Source organism: Plecotus auritus (genome assembly GCF_963455305.1).
Source record: "Plecotus auritus genome assembly, chromosome: 6".
In the NCBI taxonomy this organism is placed as follows: domain Eukaryota; kingdom Metazoa; phylum Chordata; class Mammalia; order Chiroptera; family Vespertilionidae; genus Plecotus; species Plecotus auritus.
Window position 1 is genome coordinate 6,004,911 of NC_137773.1, and position 22,779 is coordinate 6,027,689.

General features: G+C 48.3%; 1 protein-coding gene across 2 annotated transcripts in view; it reads left to right on the plus strand.

The window, feature by feature from the left end:
- Positions 1-20,814, plus strand: part of STK10 (serine/threonine kinase 10) — an 87,811-nt gene extending 66,997 nt beyond the window's left edge. For both annotated transcript variants that reach the window (XM_080675043.1, XM_080675044.1), the window contains exons 13-19: positions 2,038-2,130; positions 5,659-5,788; positions 7,531-7,655; positions 8,595-8,783; positions 9,278-9,403; positions 15,078-15,191; positions 18,433-20,814. In XM_080675043.1, the coding sequence (XP_080531169.1) occupies positions 2,038-2,130; positions 5,659-5,788; positions 7,531-7,655; positions 8,595-8,783; positions 9,278-9,403; positions 15,078-15,191; positions 18,433-18,573 (918 nt within the window). In that variant the 3' untranslated portion in view covers positions 18,574-20,814. The remainder of the gene's footprint in view (positions 1-2,037; positions 2,131-5,658; positions 5,789-7,530; positions 7,656-8,594; positions 8,784-9,277; positions 9,404-15,077; positions 15,192-18,432) is intronic.
- Positions 20,815-22,779: the final 1,965 nt, after the last annotated feature.

The window sequence follows — 22,779 nt, forward strand, 5'->3', positions numbered from 1 at the left end:
GAGGAATGGGGACCAGCCAGACACAAATGAGCTCACGAGAGAGGAATGGGGACCAGTCAGGCTGCGGCCTGGGAGAGGGACAAGCCTCCTGCCCCGTGGTCCCGGGTGCCAGAGGCTGCGCCTGTGGCCCGGGAGAGAGACAAGCTGCCCACCCCATGGTCCCAGGCGCCAGTGGCCTGGGAAAGGGACAAGCTGCCATCCCGTGGTCCCAGGCGCCAGTGGCTGCGCCTGTGGCCCGGGAGAGGGACAAGCCACCCACCCCGCGGTCCCGGGCACCAGTGGCCTGGGAAAGGGACAAGCTGCCATTCCGTGGTCCCAGGCGCCAGCGGCTGCGCCTGCAGCCCGGGAGAGGGACAAGCCACCCACCCCGCGGTCCCGGTCCCCTGCGGCTGTGGCCGGCCCGGGTAAAGCCGGCCCGGGTCTTGGGTGCCTCTGGCCGGCCAGAGGGAGGGAAGCTCAGGTCTCGGGTGCCTGCGACCGGCTGGAGGAGGGAATCCTGGGTCCCGGTTGCGGGGTGAGGCAGAGGTGGTTAGGGGTGATCAGGCCAGCAGGGGAGCAGTTAGGGGCGATCAGGCTGGTAGTGGAGCAATTAGGGGTAATCAGGCAGGCAGGCAGAGGGGTTAGGTGTGATTAGGCAGGCAGGCAGGCAGGCAGGTGAGCAGTTAGGAGCCAGCAGTCCCGGATTGCGAGAAGCAGCTGGACATCCCCCGAGGGGTCCTGGATTGGAGAGAATGCAGGCCGGGCTGAGGGACGCCCTCCCCCCGCACTCCCGTGCACAGATTTTGTGCACCAGGCCTCTAGTGATTAAATATTTTTTAAAATTTAAGTTTTTAAAAATGTACTTAGATTTGTTTTACGGCCCAGGGTGTGGTCTATGTCAGTGAACATTCCACGTGCTTTTGAGAAGGATGTATAGTCTGTTGCTGCTAGGTGGAGTGCTCCATAAATGTCCAGTAGGTCCAGCTGATTGACAGTGCTGTTCAGGCCTTCTGCAGCCTTAATCATTTTCCATCCATCTGTTCTGTTGGCCACTGAGGAAGGAGAGTAATGTCTCCTGACTAAAATTGGGGATTTACCTATTTCTCCTTCAGTTTGGCCCTTTTTGTTTGTTTTTGAAGTTCTTTTGTTACTTAAAATTGTGCTAGCTGCTTAGTGAACTGACCTGTCCTTTTTTGTAATGTCCCTCTTTATTGCTGATAATACTCCATGTTCTGAAGTCGACTTTGTCTGATAGCCAGTCCTGCTTTCTGATGATTGGTGTTTCAGTAGAATCTTTTCCCCGTCCTTTTAATTTACTCTGCCTATGTGTTTAATGCCGGTTTCCTAGAGACAGCATATGGTTGGCATTGCTTCCTGGGGTTAATTTTTTCAGGCAGACCCCTCCAGGGTGGCCCACCTTGGCCTCCATCCTCCCAGCTTAGCAATCCCAGAGGCCAGAGAGCAAGCAGCTTTCCTCTGATGGTTCCAGCAAACATCTTGAAACTCTCACTGGCCCAGACAGGGCCACATGTTCACTCTGCACTGTGCTGATTGACAGCGTAGATCGTACACCCAGCCTAGAGCCAGATGGGATGGGGTGTCAGCGCCACCTGCACCTCAGAAACTGAGGAGGGCGTATCTAAAGCATGCACTCTCTGGGGTGATGCCACTACCAAGGGGGTTAAAAACAACTTCAATATTATAATGGTTTAAGAGATGGACAGTATGTCTGTGGGATTCATATTTTGGGGGGGGGGGTGGGTGATTAGGAACAAGGTGTCTAAAAGGGAAAAGGGTTGAGAAACGCTGCCGTAATGGAATCTGAGGTGCTGTCATCTGAAGGGGGATGAATACCAAGCAGCAAAAACAGCACCTGTCTACCCCGAGGGAGTCTGGAAACTGAGTCAGCCGTCAGGAATGTGCCAGTAGGTGCCACCTGTCAGAGTGGCTTGCAGGAGGGGGTGGGCAGTGCCTAGAAGGCTGAGCCTACTCTTCCGTGTCCCTGGCCCAGGAGTTAGGGAGTGCGAGGCGGTACCCTGACCCAGCCACTCTCTGTAGGTCAAGAACGAGGTGGAGAAGCTCCCCAGGCAGCAGCGGAAGGAGAGCATGAAGCAGAAGATGGAGGAGCATGCGCAGAAAAAGCAGCATCTCGTGAGTCCTTGCCCCTCACTCAGGGAATGGAGGGGCTCGGGAGTCCCAGGTTGAGACTCTGAACGGTGACCAGGTCCTCTCTGTTATGCCCATACCTTACCCCTCAAATACCTGTCTGTTATTCTGAATATCTAGATCCAGCCCATCCTATTGTCATCCTGTTATTACCTCTCCCCTCCAGTCCTCCTTGATTGCCCTCACTCCAGCTAGCCGTGAGTTCTCCCATCTCTGGATACCCCAGCCCTTCACATCCACCTCTGCCAAAGCCTTAAGTGCCTCCTGCCTTGTTGTAGGGATGTTTGTATGTCATAGCTCCTTGATCAACCCAGTACATCCTTCTGTCCACTTGGCATCTTGGAGTCTCAAAGACATCAAACCCACGATCTCCCAGACCTGGTTCTGTTCTCGTCTTTGGAGCGTGTACCATCCTGCACCTGGTTGTCAGGCCAGAAGCCTGTAACTCCTGGCACCTCCTTTTCCTCCAGTCCCTCATCACCTCCTGAAACGTGGTGTTCTTTTTTTCAGTCTCCAGACTCTCTCGGGAACCATCAACTTGTCCACATCTCTGTGACTCCCTCGCCACTGTCATCTTTTGCCTGAACTGCTACAGCCTCCTCCCAGCCAGTCTCCCTGCTTCCTCTCGTGTTCCTCCGCAGTTCTGTCCCCAGCAAGTGTGATCATGTCACCCTCCCCCCACAGCCCTGTGCCTTGAGAACCTTCAGTGGCTCAGCTTTTGTCTGTAAGACCATGTGCTTACGAGGCCCTGCAGGGCTGGCCTGGCCCCTGCCAGCCTCTCCCCCTTGACTCCATCCCTCTGCCCCAGCCTCACCAGCCTGTCGGTCATGCTCTCATTTTCTTTCTAATTCCTGTCTCCTCTGCCCCCAAATGCAGAGAAAATTTAGTCAACGTTGACAAAGGCTTTGTATATGATCCGGTTTAGCTTCATCCTCCCTTTGCAGAGAAAGGAATTAGAGGTGACACTGAAGAGTTAACAGTGGGGGCCGAGGCCCCAAACTCAGTCTGACTCCAGACTTCATGTTCTCTTCAGGACACCCTCACTTTCCCACAACTGGGCCCCTGATGCTATGATGAGAAGAAATGCAGGGCTGGGGAGGGTGAGAGAGGCCCTCATCCCCACAAAGGGACAGCAGATTGGCCCTTTCTTTGGGGGGACAATCTAGCAATTGTATCAAGAGCCTTAAAAATGTGCACATATCTGGCCTGGATTTTCTGCTTCTAGAGACTAATCCCGAGGATTGATCATCACAGAGGCTCACATTTAGCTACCAGAGTGTGAGGAGCGGCACTAGCTAAAGTAGAGAAACCTGGAAAACAACCTGCTATATATTGGTAAATAAGTTAGGGCCGTGGTCGGCAAACAGCGGCTCGCGAGCCACATGCGGCTCTTTGGCCCCTTGAGTGTGGCTCTTCCACAAAAATACCACGGCCTGGGTGAGTCTATTTTGAAGAAGTGACGTTAGAAGAAGTTTAAGTTTATTTATTTATTTATTTATTTATTTTTATTTTTTAAAAAAATATATTTTATTGATTTTTTACAGAGAGGAAGGGAGAGGGATAGAGAGTTAGAAACATCGATGAGAGAGAAACATCGATCAGCTGCCTCCTGCACACCTCCTACTGGGGATGTGCCTGCAACCAAGGTACATGCCCTTGACCAGAATCGAACCTGGGACCCTTGAGTCCGCAGGCCGACGCTCTATCCACTGAGCCAAACCGGTCAGGGCAAGTTTAAAAAATTCGGCTCTCAAAAGAAATTTCAATCGTTGTACTGCTAGTATTTGGCTCTGTTGACTACCGAGTTTGCCGACCAATGAGTTAGGGTATAGCCTTACCATAAAATATTTTCAGCCATTAAAACTCATTTGAAAGAATAACAGGTCTTCTAAAATTGTTTTTTGTGTGTGTTAAAATGAAATTTAAAAAAATTCTTTATCGTTTAAAGTATTACTTATGTCTCCTTTTTCCCCCATTGATCTCTCCCCGGCCACTCCCACCCCCCAGCACATGCCCTCACCCCCCTACTGTCTGTGTCCATGGGTTAGGCTTATATGCATACATACAAGTCCTTTGGTTGATCTCTTGCCCCTTTCCCCCCTGCCTTCCCTCTGAGGTTGGATGGTCTGTTTGATGCTTCTCTGTCTCTGGATCTGTTTTTGTTCATCAGTTTATGTTGTTGATTATATTCCACAAATGAGTGAGATCATGATATTTATCTTTCTCCCACTGGCTTATTTCGCTTAGCATAATGCTCTCCAGGTCCACCCACGCTGTTGCAAATGGTAAGAGTTCCTTTTTTTTTTTTTTTTTACAGCAGTGTAGTATTCCATTGTGTAGATGTACCACAGTTTTCTAATCCACTCATCTGCTGATGGGCGCTTAGGTTGTTTCCAAATCTTAGCTATTATAAATTGTGCTGCTGTGAACACAGGGGGGCATATATCCTTTCTGATTGGTGTTTCTGATTTCTTGGGATATATTCCTAGAAGTGGGATCACTGGGTCAAATGGGAGTTCCATTTTTAATTTTTTGAGGAAACTCCATACTGGTTTTCCACAGTGGCTGCACCAGTCTGCATTCCCACCAGCAGTGCACGAGGGTTCCTTTTTCTCCCCGCCAGCACTTGTTTGTTGATGATAGCCATTCTGACAGGTGTGAGATGGTACCTCATTGTCGTTTTGATTTGCATCTCTCGGATGATTAGTGACTTTGAGCATGTTTTCATTAACATTTTTTTTAAAAACTCTGGTAAATAGACATAATGTAAAATTGCCATCTTAACTATTTTCAAGTGTAGAATTACTGGCATTAAGCGCATTCACACTGTTGTGCAACCAGCACCATTCTCTGCAGAACTCTCTCATCTCATAAAACTGAAACTCTGTACCCAGGAAACACTAACTTCCCATCCCTCCTCCTAGCCTGGGCACCCACCATTCTACCTTCTCTCTCTACAAATTTAACCTCATATAAGTGGGATGATACAGTATTTGTTTTTTTGTGACTGGCTTATTTTACTTAACACAGTATCCTCAAGATTCATTTATGTGGTAGCATGTGTCAGAATTTCCTTCCTTTCTAAAACTGAATAATATTCCACATTTTATCCATTCATCTGTCTAAGGACACTAGAGATGTTTCCATCCATGGCTATTGTGAATAATGCTGCTATGAATATAAATCTCATGTATCTCTAAAAAAATAACCACAATACCATAAATACCCCCAAATTTAAATATTTCACAAAAGTAGCTTACCATCCTTTGCAGTCAAGTGAGTATTCACATTTCCAGTTGTCTCAAACACTGCTTTTCTTCCTTGTTGTTTGAACCAGGGTCCATACAGAGCCCCCACATCACCATTGGTTGCTCTGCTTCTAAGTCTAATTTCCCTGCTGTACATTCCCTAAGTTTTCTTTGGGGGCACGCTGACTTTTCTTCTGTAATAAGAATAAAAGTTGAGGCACCAGAGCCGGCGCTGAGCAGAGGTCTGTCCTGCCCACGCCCACAGGACCGGGACTTCCTAGCCAAGCAGAAGGAGGACCTGGAGCTGGCGATGAAGAAGATCACGGCCGACAACAGGCGGGAGATCTGTGACAAGGAGCGCGAGTGCCTCACTCGGAAGCAGGAGCTCCTTCGAGGTGGGTGCTGGGAGCGGGAGGGGCCAGGGTGGCCTGGAACCTGCCGGTGCACAGCCAGCCTTGGGTCTTCTCCATCCTAAAACTAACCATCGTGGTGAAGCGTGAGGAAAACCCCCACTGAAGTCAGGCGCGAGGCAGAGATACCAGTTATCGTCAACACGACTTGAAGGGTTCCAGATGGCAAGGGGAAAACTAGGTGATGTAGATGGGTGGAAACTGAGTGAGCTGGATGCCTGGGGTGGCAGGGGCGCGGACAGCATTGAGAACCTCCTAGGACAGCCATCCCATACTGCGCGACTGCTCTGCCAGCCCATTTTCATACCTTACTCTCGGTGAATCCTCACCTTACCCCTACAAGGCACACAAGGCGGGTCCACTGTTCTCCCCAGTTTCATAGATGAGGGAACAGGCTGAGCGAGTGACTGTTGTTGGGCCGAGGCTGCAGTTCATGAGGGTAGGCTTGGCCTTGAATGCAGATCCCACCTGGAAGCCGAGCTCTCTACTGCTGTGCGCTGGCGTTTTGACAGGTTTGCATGCTGACAAATCCCTCGTAGCACGAGACCTTCCAGGGACAACGGTGTGGGTCCCAGACAGAGGGAGGAGGCAGGGGAACATCTGGGGAAGAGGGGTCCGAGACAGTGTGTGTGCTGGCTGATGCACTCGGCTCAGAGGGGGTCTGGTGTAGGGAGCTCTGAAGGGCAACAGGGCTCTTTAGAACCATGGGTCTTATCTTTTGTTTCGGTGAGCAGAGGTTGGGTGCAGTTCTGTGGGGTATGCAAAGCAATTGAGCTCTAAACAGCTAGAATCTGTTATGTGAACTACATTTAAACCACTGGGTGGATGAAAAGTGCGTTTGGAGCCTGTGGGCTTTCGTGAAGAAGTAGGCACAGTGCCATCTCTGGCTTATTCACAGCGGGTGCCATAGCCAGGGCTCTGATGGCTCGGCACTTGGTGTGGACCGGAAAGATGGTCCTTGATGTTCCGACATTCTGAATAGAGCTACGGATGTCTCCGAAAGCCCCATTTCCTTTGTTTCCCCGTGATGGGCATGAGAACCGTGTTACCTGTGGGACAGTGGGCTTGACTGCTCCCATGTACCCTGGGCAGATGGGTTTCACACGACAGGAGGGCAGCGAAGCAGGCTGTCCCTTTGCCGTGGGCTGAGCGCCACCTGCTCTGTGGCTGCAGGCCACATGAAGTGCTCTGTTTGACACCAGCTCCCCGCCCTGTAGCTGAGCACAAGTGTTGATTAACAGACTTCAGGGATAAAATGCCATATTATTGCCCTCGTCATGCATATAATGGACAGGGAGGGTCTCACCCATTTCCCAAGGAGGCCGTTCTCCACGGGTTTTCTATTTGCCTGTTAGGAGAGCAGAGGTGCCGTGTAGATGGAACATAAAAGTCTCCCAAAGACAGTTCTCCCTCTGTGGTATGGTTGTGCCCATTTGGCAGAGGTGGAAGCTGAGGCCTGGGGCAGTCTTTTTACCTGTACTAAATCCCAGTGATGGAACTGGGTTTCAGCCCAGGTCTCGGTTTCTCAGGCTCCTGACTCCGAACACATCTTGCTGTAGCGAGCTCTCACCCCGTAGGTATTAAGGAAGTTTCCAGGAGTTGGCCTGTCAACTCTCGCACGTAGTCTCATGAGGTGGCACCGTCATCAGCTGGGCTGTGGGAGGGGGAGGGGAGGCCACGGTGGGGCTCCGCCCTTAGCAGCTCACCAGGCAGTGTGTCCTCCGCAGACCGGGAGGCGGCCCTGTGGGACATGGAGGAGCATCACCTGCAGGAGAGGCACCAGCTAGTCAAGCAGCAGCTCAAGGACCAGTACTTCCTGCAGCGGCATGAGCTGGTGCGCAAGCACGAGAAGGTGAGGCTCCGGGTGGGGCCGGGGACTGCTGCCAGGAGACCGGGGAGAGTGTGAGCCCGCACCGTGATGGGGCACCACTTGGTACCATCTGCTCTCAGGAGGAGTGAAGCTGGCCACGGGGAGGCCTGGGGAGGTCTTGCCTTGGCTCAAGGGGCCAGAAATGGGGGAGACCATGCAGCGCAGCGATGGTCCAAGCAGCTCCCTCACTGACTCTTGACACCCCATGTCCCTTTCATGCCCTTCTCTCTTTCCTCTCTCCTCTTGTCCCTCCTTTCTTTCCTTTGTCTCTTGCCCACGAATCCCTTCAGGATACTTTCAGGTATCCGCTTAAACATGTGCTCTGCCAGGAAGCCTTCCCTAACCTCCCCAGACCAGGTGAGACCCAGCTCTGTGTGGCCAGTGCACCCTCTACACCTGGGTAATCGTCTGTCTCGGTTTAGTGCCCTTAGTGGGGACACACACAGATAGCTGAGGTCTGGCTGCACAGCTGGCGTGGGTGATTCCTAACCTCACCACTGTGGCGGCTCCGCATAGGGGGGCTCAATCTGGCTAGAAGTCAGGGGAGGCTTTTTGCAGGAGGTGACACTGATACCAAGTTTTGAAATACAAATACGTGTTAGGTGAAGGAATTTATCAACTTTTAAAAATAAGAGTTGACACCTGCCATCAAAATGATAAACCATCTGTTTCAGTGTATGTTTTGCTTTGAGATAAGAACTTTGGCGGCAAGCTAGCATGGATTAGATGGCAGGGCATTTAGAAAAACCCACGTTATTAACCATTTTTAAAGTGAGAACAGAAAATGCTACTTAGCAGCAGATATACAATGATACAGCCTTGTTCTGCTGAGCATTCTGGGCCAGGTGGGTCCTGGGCTCCTGATGACACCCCGTGCCCGGAGCGCAGCGGACCCCAGCCCCACTGCCTGTCCCCCTCCAGGAGCGGGAGCAGATGCAGCGCTACAACCAGCGCATGGTGGAGCAGCTGAAGGCGCGGCAGCAGCAGGAGAAGGCGCGGCTGCCCAAGATCCAGAGGAGCGAGGGCAAGACGCGCATGGCCATGTACAAGAAGAGCCTGCACATCAGCGGGGCGGGCAGCGCGGCCGAGCAGCGCGAGAAGATCAAGCAGGTAGGCCATGGTGTAGCACAGTCGGGTTTCCCTTACAGGCTGGGGAACATAAAATAGACGGTGCAGCAGAGGGTCTGGGAAAGAGGTGTGCAAGTCATACAGCCCAGAAGCCTCCTCACCTCCCCGTGAGGTAGACAGGGGAAGCTGGGCAAGGCTTGCTCATGCCTGTTCCCTCACACGGCAGTGCTTCTGTCCGCAGTTTCTTCTGCTGCTAAACCCCTTCTTCTCATCCACCACGACCCCACTGGCGTGTCACCAGTGTGGCTCAGAGACTGCGAGTCGCTCCTGTGGCTCCTGCGTGTACACACGCTGTCCTAGCACACGTCATGGCAGTGTCCTGTCCCCACCAGCCTCGAGGGCAGGGGCTGGGTCTTAGCTCAGAGGGAGATCTTAAGACAGGAGGGGGCACAGCCTGAGGGGTGTGGGGTACTAGTCTCTCTGACAGGGCCTCCCTGGAATGACCCGAGGTGGGCCCCACCCTCTCTCTGTTGCAGTTTTCCCAGCAAGAGGAGAAGAGGCAGAAGGCAGGGCGGCTGCAGCAGCAGCAAAAACATGAGAACCAGATGCGGGACATGGCGGCACAGTGCGAGAGTAACATGAGTGAGCTGCAACAGCTACAGGTACCGACCTTCCGCTGCCCCCCACTGTCTCAGATTCCCCCAAGGCAGTCAGCTCAGGGACAAAGACTCTGCTAAGAGGGAAGGCTTCTCATCTGATGACCCAGGGTGCTACATGTGTTGGCCAAATCACTTCACCTTCCCAAGCCAGAGTTCCCACATCCATAAAATGGGCGTGGGTGATAAGTCCTATTTTGCAGGATTGGAGTAAAGCTTTGAAACAGCTGAAAGTGCCTTGCCCAGGGCCTCACAGCGGGCATGCTGCAGGGTTTCTCAGTCATCACTGTGTTTTGGGAAAGGGTGTTAATTACCCTAATACAAAACCCGATACAGACAAGGAAGGAAAACTATAGACCGGTATCTCTCATGAACACAGATGCACAAGCCCTCAACAAAATATTAGCAAATTGAATCCCAGTATTATACACCATGACCAAGTGGGATTTATCCCAGGCTGGTTCAAAATTTGAAAATCAATTAATGTGATCCTTGACATCGACAGCCTAAAAAAGAAAACTCACACGATCAGATGCAGAAAAAACATTTGACAAAAGCCAACACCTGTTCATGATAAATACTTGCAGCCAACTAGGAATAAGGGGGACTTCCTCAAGTTAAAGAACATCTACAAAAAACCTACAGCTTATCATCATCCTTATGGGGAGAAGCTCAAAGCTTTCCCACTAAGAACAGCACCAGGTGTCCTGGTACTGCCAAGCCCTTTGGTGGCCCCTTTCCCTAGGGAGATCCCTGACACTCCCCCCCCACTCCCCCCAGCTCCTGAGTTTACCCCACCCCAGGAGCTGTAGGAGTCCCCGTGTGTTGGATGGAGGCATTGTTAGAGAGAGGGATGGGCCAATCCAAACCTCTGTGACCTCAGGACATTGCTTAGGCTACTGGATCCAGCTGGCACTTTCTGGAGAGCCCAGGAGGCATGGAAAACCATTATGGGCACGGAGGCCTGCCAGGTTGGGGATTTGCCCTTTGCTTCTATGTGAACTTTAGCCAAGCCACCCACTTGCGTCTCTTTTCCCACCCCTGCCTCATGGGGTTGCCGTGAGGGTTAACTTGGAAAACCCTCAGAGGATGCTGGAAGCCGGATCTCAGCAGAGACAGTACTCAGTGCTTCTGTGCCTATGATTCCCAACTAACCCGATTTCTAAACTCCTAAGACCCTCGAGTTTGAAACTCAAAATAAAAATCCCCTCTGGGGAGACTTCTTAAATGTTGTGCTCACCTCTTTCCATAACCACACCAAAATTACCACTAAATTCTAGAACAACGATGATTGAAAACCACCTGAGGATAGGCTGAACAGAAGTCCTAACGCTAGGATATAAAGAAGCCACATCGAGACTGGTAGCATGCGTAGAGACATGGAGCAGGCAGGTCCCACACCCATGGTTTGGCAGTTAAGAATCAGGAAGGATGTCTCAGCTACAGAGGTCCCCCTGAGGAGAGAGGGGTTCCAGCTCCATAATGGGCTCCCAGCCCAGGGCTCCAGTGCTGGGAAGAGGAGTGGCTGTGAAAACCAGCAGGGACTGCATCTGAGTGTGGCGGAGGGCTGCTGAACACCAAAAAAAGAAACCACCCAATTAAAAAATGGGCAGGGGACCTGAATAAACATCTCTCTCAAGAGGTCATACAGATGGCCAACTGACATATGAATACATGCCCACCGTCACTAATCATCAGGGAAATGCAAATCAAAACCACAGTGAGATACCACATCACACCTATAAGAATGGCTATCACCAATAAATCAACAGACAATAAGTTGTGGCGAGGATGTGGAGAAAAGGAAACCCTCGTGCACTGTTGGTGGAAAACAGTATGGAAGCTCCTAAAAATATTAAAAATTGAATTGCCATATGACCAGCAATTGCACGTCTGGGTATTTAGCCGAAGAATCCCAAAACACCAATTTGAAGATATATGCATCCCTATGTTCATTGCAGCATTACTTACAATAGCTAAGAATAGAAGCAATCTAAGTGTCCATCAACAGATGAATGGATAAAGAAGATGTAGTACACTTATATAATGGAATATGACTCAGCCATAATGAAGAATGAGATCTTACCACTTGTGACAACATAGTTGGACCTAAGAGTATTATGCTAAGTGAAATAAGTCAGAGAAAGACAATACCATATGATTTCACTTACATGTGGAATACAAAAAATCAAAATAAATGAACAAGAAACAAACTCATAGATACAGCGAACTGATGGCTGCAAGACAAGAGAGGGGATGAGTGAAAAAGGTGAAGGGGTTAAAAAGTACAAATTAGCAGTTATAAAAATAGTCACAGCGATTTTTAAAAAATATATTTTATTGATTTTTTACAGAGAGGAAAGGAGAGGGATAGAGAGTGAGAAACATCGATGAGAGAGAAACATCGATTCAGCTGCCTCTTGCACACTCCCCACTGGGGATGTGCCCGCAACCAAGGTACATGCCCTTGACCAGAATCGAACCTGGGACCCTTCAGTCCGCAGGCTGACGCTCTATCCACTGAGCCAAACCAGTTAGGGCAGTCACAGCGATTTAAAGTACAGCATAGAAAATGCAATCAATTATATTCTAATAACTATATATGGTGTCAGGTGGGTGCAATACTTATAGAATGATCACTTCATAAGTTATATGAATGTCTAATCACTATATTGTAAACCTGAAACTAATATAATGTATGTCAACTGTAATTTTTTTTAAATCCCCCAAGGGGTTCCATTCTTCCACCCTAATAGAGTTGAGGTATCTGTATTAAAGGCACTCCCCCTGCTTTATAAACTCCTTATAAGCCACAAGATTGATTCCCCAGGAGGAATCAAGGGCTTACCTGTGAGAGACTACAGGTAAGTTTTGTGAAGCAGACAACTTACTTCAGAGTGAAAACAGTGAGGTTGGGAGGGCCTCAGCCAGGTCCATGGCCCTCACCGCTTGCCACAAAAAATCTAACCTGAGGAAATAATATCTGATGCAGAAAAATATGTAATTTATAGAAATACTAGAGGCCCGGTGCATGAAATTCGTGCACGGGGCGGGGGGTGGTCCCTCAGCCCAGACTGCACCCTCTCCAATCTGGGACCCCTCGAGGGATGTCCAACTGCCCGTTTAGGGGACATCCCTCTCACAATCCAGGACTGCTGGATCCCAACTGCTCGCCTGCTTGCCTTCCTGATTGCCCCTAACCGCTTTGGCCTGCCAGCCTGATCACCCCCTTAACCACTCCCCTGCCAGCCTGATTGATGCCTAACTGCTCCCCTGCCAGCCTGTTTGCCCCTAACTGCCCTTCCTTGCAGGCCTGGTACCCCCCAACTGCTCTCCCCTGCAGGCCTGGGTCCCCCTCAACTGCCCTTCCTTGCAGACACAGTCACCCCCAACTTCCCTCCTCTGCTGGCTGGGTCACCCCTAACTGCCCTCCCCTGCTGGCCTGATCGCCCACAACAGCCCTCCCTTGCAGGCCTGGTTCCTCCCAACTGCCCTTCCCTACTGGCCATCTTGTGGTGGCCATGTTGTGTCCACATGGGGGCAGGATCTTTGACCACATGGGGGCAGCCACCTTGTGTGTTAGAGTGACGGTCAATCTGCATATTACTCTTTTAATAGATAGGATAGAGGCCTGGTGCATGGGTGGGGGCCAGCTGGTTTGCCCTGAAGGGTGTCCCGGATCAGGGTGGGGGTTCCCTTGGGGCATGGGGCGACCTGGGTGAGGGGCCTGTGGTGGTTTGCAGGCCGGCCATGCCCCCCGGCGACCCAAGCAGAGGCCCTGGTATCTGGGATTTATTTATCTTCTACAATTGAAACTTTGTAGCCTGGAGCAGAGCCAAGCCTTCTGCTTGCTCTGTGGCAGCAGCCATTTCTGTTGGGATTTATGTATCTTCTATAATTGAAACTTTGTAGCCTTAAGCGGAGGCCAAAGCAGGCCAGGGCTGCAAAAGCTTGGCTTCCTCCATCGCCGGGGGCAACCCTAGCCTCCTGCTTTCTCCAGCTCCGTGGCTGCCGCCATTTCTGTTTGGGTTTATGTATCTTCTATCATTGAAACTTTGTAGCATTGAGTGGAGGCCTGGGCCGGCAAGGGCAGGCAGAAAGCTTGGCTTCCTCCATTGCCAGGGAAACCCAAGCCTCTCTCCTGCTCTCTGTGGCCACAGCCATCTTGGTTGGGTTTATTTGCATATTCGCTCCTGATTGGCTGGTGGGTGTGGCTTGTGGGTGTAGCAGAGGTATGGTCAATTTGCATATTACTCTTTTATTAGATAGGATAACTATCTATGCAGATTATCTTATCCAGTTATTAGCTCAGGCTGTTAAACAGAAGTTTTGTTTTCTTACCGTTCTGGAGCCTGGAAGTCCAAGGTCAGCCTGCCAGCATGGTTGAAGTCTAGGGAAGCCTCTTTTCCTGGCTTGTAGATGACTGCCTTCTTGCTGCATCCTGATAGGGAGAGAATGAGCAAGCCCTTTGGTGTCTCATCAGCAGGGCCCCATTCTCACAAACTTATATAAACCTAATTATCTCCCAAAGGCCCCACCTCCAAATACAATCACATTGAGGATTATTGCTTCAACATCTGAATTTTGGGGAGACACATAAAGAGTGAAAATTAAGCTCTAACCGGTTTGGCTCAGTGGATAGAGCGTTGCCCTGTGGACTCAAGGGTCCCAGGTTTGATTCCAGTCAAGGGCATGTACCTTGGTTGCGAGCACATACCCAGTGGGGAGTGTGCAGGAGGCAGCTGATTGATGTTTCTCTCTCATTGGTGTTTCTAACTCTCTATCCCTCTCCCTTCCTCTCTGTAAAAAGTCAATAAAATATATTTAAAAAAGAGTGAAAATTAAGAGCAACCTAAGTGGCCAAAAATAGGGAATGTTTATGTTAATTTGTGGGAGATTCTGTAGGCACTAAAAATGATGATTATGAAAACTTACTTCTTTATAGAAATCTTTACATTATAATATTAAGTGGGGAGGGAAGTAGATTTCAGAACTGTATATATAGGGTAAGCTAAACAACATACAGGATAGGGCCTGACAGGAAATAAGAGATAATTTTTTGTAGTGGTTGCCTCTGTTGCCTCAATTTTTTGACAGTGACATTAGGGCACATGATCATATTGTTAGCTTTATTGTCTTGTTAAAATGACATGTTTGTGTTGAAAAATTCAAACAATGCACAACGTAGAAAGTTGCAAAATTACATAGATCCCATTACATAATAAGAAATATTAACATTAACATTCTGAAATATTCCCCCCGACACCTCTTGGTGCATTATGTATTTACTTTTATGGAGCTTTCTAGAAAAGGGGTTTATAGCCCTAACTGGTTTGGCTCAGTGGATAAAGCGTCGGCCTGCGGACTGAAAGGTCCCAGGTTCGATACCAGTCAAGGGCATGTACCTTGGTTCCGGGCACATTCCCAGTAGGAGGTGTACAGAAGGCAGCAGATCGATGTTTCTCTCTCATCGATGTTTGTAACTCTCTATCCCTCTCCTTTCCTCTCTGTAAAAAATCAATAAAATATATTAAAAAAAAAAAGAAAAAGGGGTTTATAATCAAGGAGAAGAAACGAGGGGAGGGTGCTGGTGTCCCCGTGGCTACAGCGTGAGGTATGTCTCAGCCCTCTGTCTCTGCCTTGTGAGTTTCTTACCTGTTCTGCCTGGAATTTGTTCCAGAATGAAAAGTGTCACCTCCTGGTAGAACATGAAACCCAGAAGCTGAAGGCCCTGGACGAGAGCCATAACCAGAACCTGAAGGAATGGCGGGACAGGCTTCGGCCACGCAAAAAGGTAACCATGTCTGGGTGGTGGGCTCAGTAGGAGGCTGTGCTCCATGTTGTGCCACAGATGTCTGCCTAGGAGGTAGATACAGATAAGATACACATTTACAGATTTATGCGAAGGAACTGGTTCACACAGTCATAGGGGCTGGTAAGTCTGAAGTCTGCAGGGCAGGTCGCGTCAACCTAGGGAAGAGCTGATGTTGCAGTCTTGAGCCCTAGAGTAGTCTGGAGGCAGAATTTCTTTTTCCTTATGGGGCCCTCAACTGATTGGATGAGGCCCATCCACGATATAGAGGGTACTCTGCTTTACTCAGATCTACGGAGTTAAATGTTAATCACATCTAAATAATTCCTTCACAACGACATCTAACCTGGTGTTTGACCAAACAACTGGGTACCATGGCCTCACCAGGTTGGCAAATAGATTAACCATCAGAGTCTCAGTGTGGTCACTTTAGATGTACGAAATGAATACTGTACAGTGTTATGTGAAAAGTCACCAACCCATGGTACAGGCCAAGGACATACTCATTTCCTTACACTCGCCTAATCTCTCTGAGGAGAGCGCTGCCCTGATTCTCTTTGGTGCCGTGTCTGGAAGCCCTGAGGTTTGTTCTACCATCACACGTCAACTCCACTCGCTGTAACTGTGGTCTGGACAGGAGGCAGCTGCTCACCTCAGCTATGTAATGGCCTTGGAAGTCCTTGAGTGGAGGCTTTCCTCCCTGTGCTAATGGAGCTTTCTGGCTGGAAGCTGGCCAGGGTCCCAGCACTTGCTTTTAGCAGGCCCACACTCATCAGTTTCTGTAACTACACCTGCTGAGACTCTCGATACTTGACACTCAAATCAGTAATGCTCCTGCATAGGTTGACTCTGGAAAGGAAATACATATTAACCTGCTTTCTTACCTGAGGGTTCTATTATACCCTTGGCACATCCTGAGAAAGTAGAAAAGGAATGGGTTATGTTGCCTCTAGCAACTGCCTCATATCCCAGATTGCTCCATGGGGATACCTGGGCTTAGGGGAGATATTACAAGTGTGTTTGGGGAGCTGGCATTGCATTTTGCTGAGGGGGCTGCCTCTCCAGAATACCCTCTAGAATTGTTCTATCTGCGACCTGGGTTGCTGCTGGATCACTGACCCAGAGGTGATTTCCATTCTGGAATAAATGTTCTTTAACTCTATTGCATTACAGTCAGCAGCCTTGAGATGCTGTCTGTGTATGGGTTCAGGGGAAATATTGTGCATTTTGGAGTATTTTTAGAAAAATTTAGATTTCTTTTGGTAAATACAGAATATCTTGTAGGGTCAATGAAGTGTTACTTAGGTCCTAGTTAGAATGCGGCCTCAGACAAGTCAGGTCTTCCCTCCTGAACCTTGCTTTTTGGGGCTGTAAATGTGAATGACATGTAGTCCCTAAAAGCAGGTATTCGTAAACTACTCATGGGCCAAATCTAACCTACCACTTGTATTTGAAAGTAAGATTGTATTGGAACATAGCTATGCATGTTCATTGATATATTGTCTGTGGTTGATTTTGCATTCTAACTGCAGTGAAGTTGTGCCAGAGAACTCACAGCCTGCCTACAACAAAGCCAAAAATATTTACAATTTGGCCCCTTACAGATAGAGGGCTGCCATCTCCCGCCTTAGGTTTCATAGAGGAATAGATGTGGTTGGTAGAATAGAGTATTATGTAAGAGCGACGCAGAATAAAGTCCTGGCTCCCATTACTACCTGTGAGACCCTGGGTAAGTTACTAAGCTCTCTGTGGTAGTTATTAGAATTAAGTTGGTATTCCTATAGCAGAGGTCCCAAACTGATGGCATATGGGCTAAAATTGGCTTACAGATGTCAGATTTGGCCAATACATGGCAGTTTAAATTTTTTTGAAAGTTACCAACTAAATTTTACATTAAAATCTGGATTTTGCTCTGAGTAGCTCAGTTGGTTAGACCATTGACCCACTACGCCAAAGTTGTGGTTTCAGTCCCTGGTCAGATACAAGAATCAACCAATGAATACATAAGTAAGTGGAACAACAGATGGATGCTTCTCTCTTACATCCCCCTTCCTCTTTCTCTAAAATCAATAAATAAAAATTAAAAAAAAATCTGGACTTCCAGTTTCTTTTGAAAACCTAGGAGCTTTGGTAACACTGGATCCATCAAACTGCATGACAGCCATCAGCTAGAACTGAGAAAAACTGCCATTTTCAGACCCGGCTGGTGCTCTTCACCGCAACACAGTCCCGGTTACTCCCTACTGTCTCACAGCCAGCGCTCTCCACTCATTTACTCATCTGGCTGGCTCCCGTGGGCACTGGGTCTTGTAACTTCCCTTACAGGAGCTTAAACAGTACTACTTTTATCTTGCATATATATTTGCTTGCCACAAACACTTTGATATTAATACATCCAGCAAAGGAGAACTTGGGCCAAGAGTCTGTGTGAATTACCAGAAATTTCTGATCACTCATATCTGTAGCAGTTTTAACACGTGCTGGCCCATGTTCCCAAGTGAGCTAAGCCACGCCCCAGCTAAGTGCATTTGTTTACTTGCAGTGACTGGTGAATGCACACATTTACTAGACCTGTTTAGTGTATGTAAAATTACAGAAATACATATAGAAATTTTTCCTGTGAGTTAAACTCTTCATACCTGCTTAATTTTAATTACACGTGTCTACATAAGTAAAAACAGGTAAACTAATTTGTCAATTTTTTTTAACACGCATTCAGAAAACCTACTCTATTATATAATGGATTTCTGGCTTTAACAGACACCCCTTCCCCTGAATTAGTTCACTATATCAAGGTTTTACTGTGTTTTTGAAAACAACTCCTGTGGGACAGGGCCCTGGCTAAGAACACTGTATACCACAGGCATTTCTGCCCCCCATTAAATCTCTCTCTCCATCTCCACCTCAGGCTTTTCTCCACTCCTTTGACTGTTTTCCTGCCAGCAGATCTGCACCTGCTTTTCCCACACCCCATGTAGATTGGCACTGCCCCAAACGGTAGCCCTTGGCTCACAGGAAACTCCTATATGGCTGTGGCAGGAGGTGGTGCTTACTTTCTGGGTGATAAGCTCTAGGGAAGGAAAGCGGGAAGACCAAGTTACCCAGGCACCAAGGCCCAGGAGGGAAATTTCCGGAGAAGGCCACTTTGGTGGGGTTCCTGAGGTTGGCAGACCTGTGTCCTATGGAATCTGACTGAGCTCCATCTACCCTCTCTCTGTCTTAGGCTCTGGAAGAAGATCTGAACCAGAAGAAGCGGGAGCAGGAGATGTTCTTCAAACTGAACGAGGAGACTGAATGCCCGAACCCCACCACCCCAAACAAGGCCACCAAGTTCTTTCCCTATAGCTCTGCTGATGCTTCCTAACAGCCACTTGGGGCTATGGCTGGCAGGCTGGTGGGCCTCTGGGCCCTCCCATTTTCTGTGAACAAGTAACTCAGGACCCCTTCCCTCCTGCTTCCACACCAGCTCGAATCCAGCCCCTTGCCCGAGTGACCCGTGTTCCTGACTTCTCGCTCACTCATGGAGGTTCGCCTAATTTTAATATATGTTCTCTTTGAACCCCAGGCCCTTCAAGCGGTCAGTGATTTGGGTTGTGGGCATGGTCAGGGTCTAAGAGGAAGGAGTGTGTTGTAACCTCGGGGCCCCTCCTGTTTGCCAAAACACCAGTTTTTGCTGTCTGTGGGTGCAGAGTGCTGCTGCTGAAGTCACCATGGGCTCGTCCATATGCTGTAACTCTTGGTGGCTTTTCAGCCATTGCCTGCAGTGTCAGACAAGAATCATGGCTCCTAATGGCCAGCTGCTCAGGGGGTGCCCTCATTTCTCCACTTTCCCCAATTTGCTTTCCTCTTGAGGCCATGTCTACAATGGGAGAGAGCCAGAATTGCTCATTCTCCTGGTCCCAACTCTTTCATGCCATCTTGTGTCCCCCACTTCCTGCACCCACACTCACACACACAAAGGGCTTGGGCCCCTGGGCCTCTTGTACCAGGTGGGTTGGAACACATTTGCTGCCTGAGCCTCTGAGTATGTTAGGTGGAGCCACTGGTATGGGGCATGTTGGCACCAGAGGTACAAGATGGCATAGGGTGAACAGTCTGTGATTCCTTTTGGCCCCCATGTGGTAGTGTGTATTCAGGGACAAATGGGTGTGTTCACCACCCAACACTTTCACAACCCAGTCTGTTTCCATCTCACATTTGCCCAGGTGAAATGGGAAGGCTGTCTTTCTCTCCCTCTGGCCTAGGAGTCTGGCCTTACACTTCAGAGGTCTGGCAGTCTGGTCTGGCAGTCTTCAGGAAGCAAAAGCATCAGGGAGAAACTAATGCTTTTTGCATCCCCCCCCCCTCCCCCTGCCCCAGAACATGGCAGAAGCAAAGCTTCTGTAGCTCAGACAGAATCCTGGACCTTTGGGTCATCAGTTGGCCTCCCAGATTCTGATCCCCAAGGCTTCAGTGTCGATAACCCAATGAAGGCAAATGCTCAAACTGGCGTTCGGCTTATTTACAAAGAAAACTTCTTTCACCATGATTTCTAGCTTGAAACAAATACAAATGGCTTCTTCAAGAAGATACCTGCTTTAAAGAAACAAGGCAGAAAACGGAAGGTGATTTTGAGAAATCCTATGGGCACACTGAGTCTGGGTGCTAATCGGCTGGTGATAGAGCTAATGCCGCGCCCCAGGAGGCCTTTCTTCTTGATTCTTTATGGTTAGGTTTGAAGCTTTGTCTTTCTAAAGCAAAATCTTCTAGCACTGGCTGTAATCCTCCTCTCCTGGATCTTGCAAAGGGAGAGACGCCATTCGAAAGAAGGGACTTGGGGTGCCCAAGTCTTCCAGATGCAGTAAAGATACTCTGGAAGCCGTGGGAAGGCGATGGTCCTCTTACATTAGTGAGCATTCAGCTTGCCTGCTTCGGTATTTGACCCACATGGGACACTGGTCAGGTATCAACAAATGAGACAAATGAAACAATTGTCCCTTTTGATTCTCTTAGGTGCACAGGTGCTGGAAAATGTGAACCAGCAGCAGTGTAACTACAGAATGTAGACCCAGTTCTGCCAGAGGAGGCCAGTACTGGCAAATGGTCAGGTAGGGCTGATTTGGGCTTTGTTTACAACACATTGCCTTTTACAGCCTGGGGAGTGAGAATGAGTATTAGGTTTTATGGCTCAGTATTAGGTTTTAAGTCTTTGGTCCTTCCCTTATGTGACTTGTCATTCATGTTGGAATCGTGTTCAAGTTGCTGTTTCCCTGCTCAGTGCCACCTGAGCCCTAACAGGTCCCCTGTTCTTCCTGAACGGGGTCTGGTTGGGCCTTGCAGCCTCACAATTGAGCCAGTGTGCACTGCCCATCACGGAGAAGGCCCACACCGTGTTCCTCAGGCCTGTGCTAACGTTTCCTCTAAGGGACAGATGAACTGTTCCTCATTTTCAGTCAATTTATGGCAGAGTATATATAACTAACTTATATGTTCCCTTTATGAAGGATAGAAGTTATTTTTATGTAGTTTCCAAACTTTATACAAGGCTTTTGTAAAATGTTCTCTGCAAAGTTAACTGCAAGAATGTAAATATGCTTCTAATAAAATAACAAAGGGAGAAACTCTATTTGCCTTTGGGGTTTTTCTCTTGGGCTGGAGCGGGAAAAGCAGGGCACACTTCACACTTGCCAGACAAGAAAGGGTTTACCAGCTTCTGAGTACATGGTCATATAGCAGGTCTAACTTTAGGGTATTTGTTCTGAAAGTTACTCCTCCTAGTTCTGTGTGTTTTCTCTCTACAGACATTAACTATTATTCTCATTTAACAACAACACTCAACCACCAAGAGTTTTCACATATTAACTTAATTGAATCCTTTTTACAAACCATGAGGAAGACACCATCATTCCCATTTTATAGATGAGGAAATGGGAACTCAATTCAATCAATTCTGTTAAGAACAAAAGAATGGGAACCGCCTGACTACTAAAAAGACTTTTTATATTGTCACTGGAGAAACTCGGTTTCTCAGAGCATACCAAAGACTCTTCACCGAGATTTAATAAATGAAATTAATCATACCTGTGTAGCAGAGATCATCCTATTTGTTCAGCGAATTCTACTTCGTTTCTTTTTTTAGTCACACAGCAGAGCACATCCTTTGGCAGCCCTTCCAGCCTCCTAGGACTGAGTGATTGGGCACCGGCCAATAGTGAGCAGGAATGACTTTCTGAGATAAGGCAGTTCACAGTTATTGAACCTCCCCTCTTTCCCATTAATACTCCATGAATTCCAGATGGTCTAACTAAGATACAGAGCTGGCTGACCACTTTGCACTTCACACGAACAGATATGTGTATTAAAGGTGTGAAAACTTAGTAATGGGTCAGCTTGGCTAGGATACTACATTTCCCTGAATTTTGTTCTTGTCTGTTTCTGATTAGGGTGGGCCACAAGGCAGATTCCTGTGAGGGATTTGGGGGGTGGAAGTGAAACTGCAGTCATTTTGTAGCCCAAATACATCTCTGTGGCTCAGCTCACTCACCTCCGTGGTATGAGGAGTGGCTGGTTCTGCAATGGCTCCACATTCCCTTAGACTTAGAGCCTCCTTTCAGCTTCTCTGATTCCTGGGCCAGGTGTGGGTGTTCATCTCTGTGACAGGGCTCAGCCTCTGCAGGACATCCATAGCACCAAGGTCAGGGGCAATAAGCACTGACACAGGTTTCAGTCTGACCCCAGTTCACCTATGCTTGCTCTCCCCAACCTTCCACCCATCTCCCCTTCCTGACTTGCTTGCTCCGTGGACTCTAAGATCCACTGTTGCCCAGGAAGACAACAGCCTTAGAGATTGCTTAACTAGTTTTGACAATTATATAACATCAACTCTTTGTAAAATATTCCTTAATTCACTCTTAGTGGTTCTGTTTCTTTGATACACAGGATAATCTGCTCATGTGGCATAGTGTATTCCATTCTGACTAATATAACTTTTCTTTACTTTTTCAATTGCAGGTGTCTTATTTAACCTAAGTTTAAAAAGGGTAGGGGAAAATACAAATATTAATTTCAATACATTTGCCAATAAAGGAATTGATGAACGTTTGTACTTATGTGCTTTAAATATATTTTCCACACAATCAGGGTACTAAAGAATTAACTAATCTAACAACCCATTATTGGCAATGCCAATCCTATTGAACCAGTCAATCAAATTAGACTCTCAGAAAGTTTGGCTTTTTCAATCCAAATAAATGTGCAAATATATAGTTCATGATATCTTTTTCCCCGATAGATAAGGCAGGAAGCCTTGTCATGTGGATAAGATACAGAGCTGCTACCTTCAATGCATCTTACCGACACCCTTATGATTTCACAAGATTCTCCCTCAAAAGACCTGCCTTTTTTTTGACATTAGGGGAAATGAGTTGCCACAATTTCAGTGCGCTATCCTCCTAATGTATCTGAATGCAGGAAACTCATCATCACAGGTGAGAATACAGCATTTGAACATGCCACAGGTGGGGGCTGGCAAGCAGGAAACTGCCTGCTGAGGTGCCACTGAACTCACAGGGAAGCCCCCCCTGGATACCCC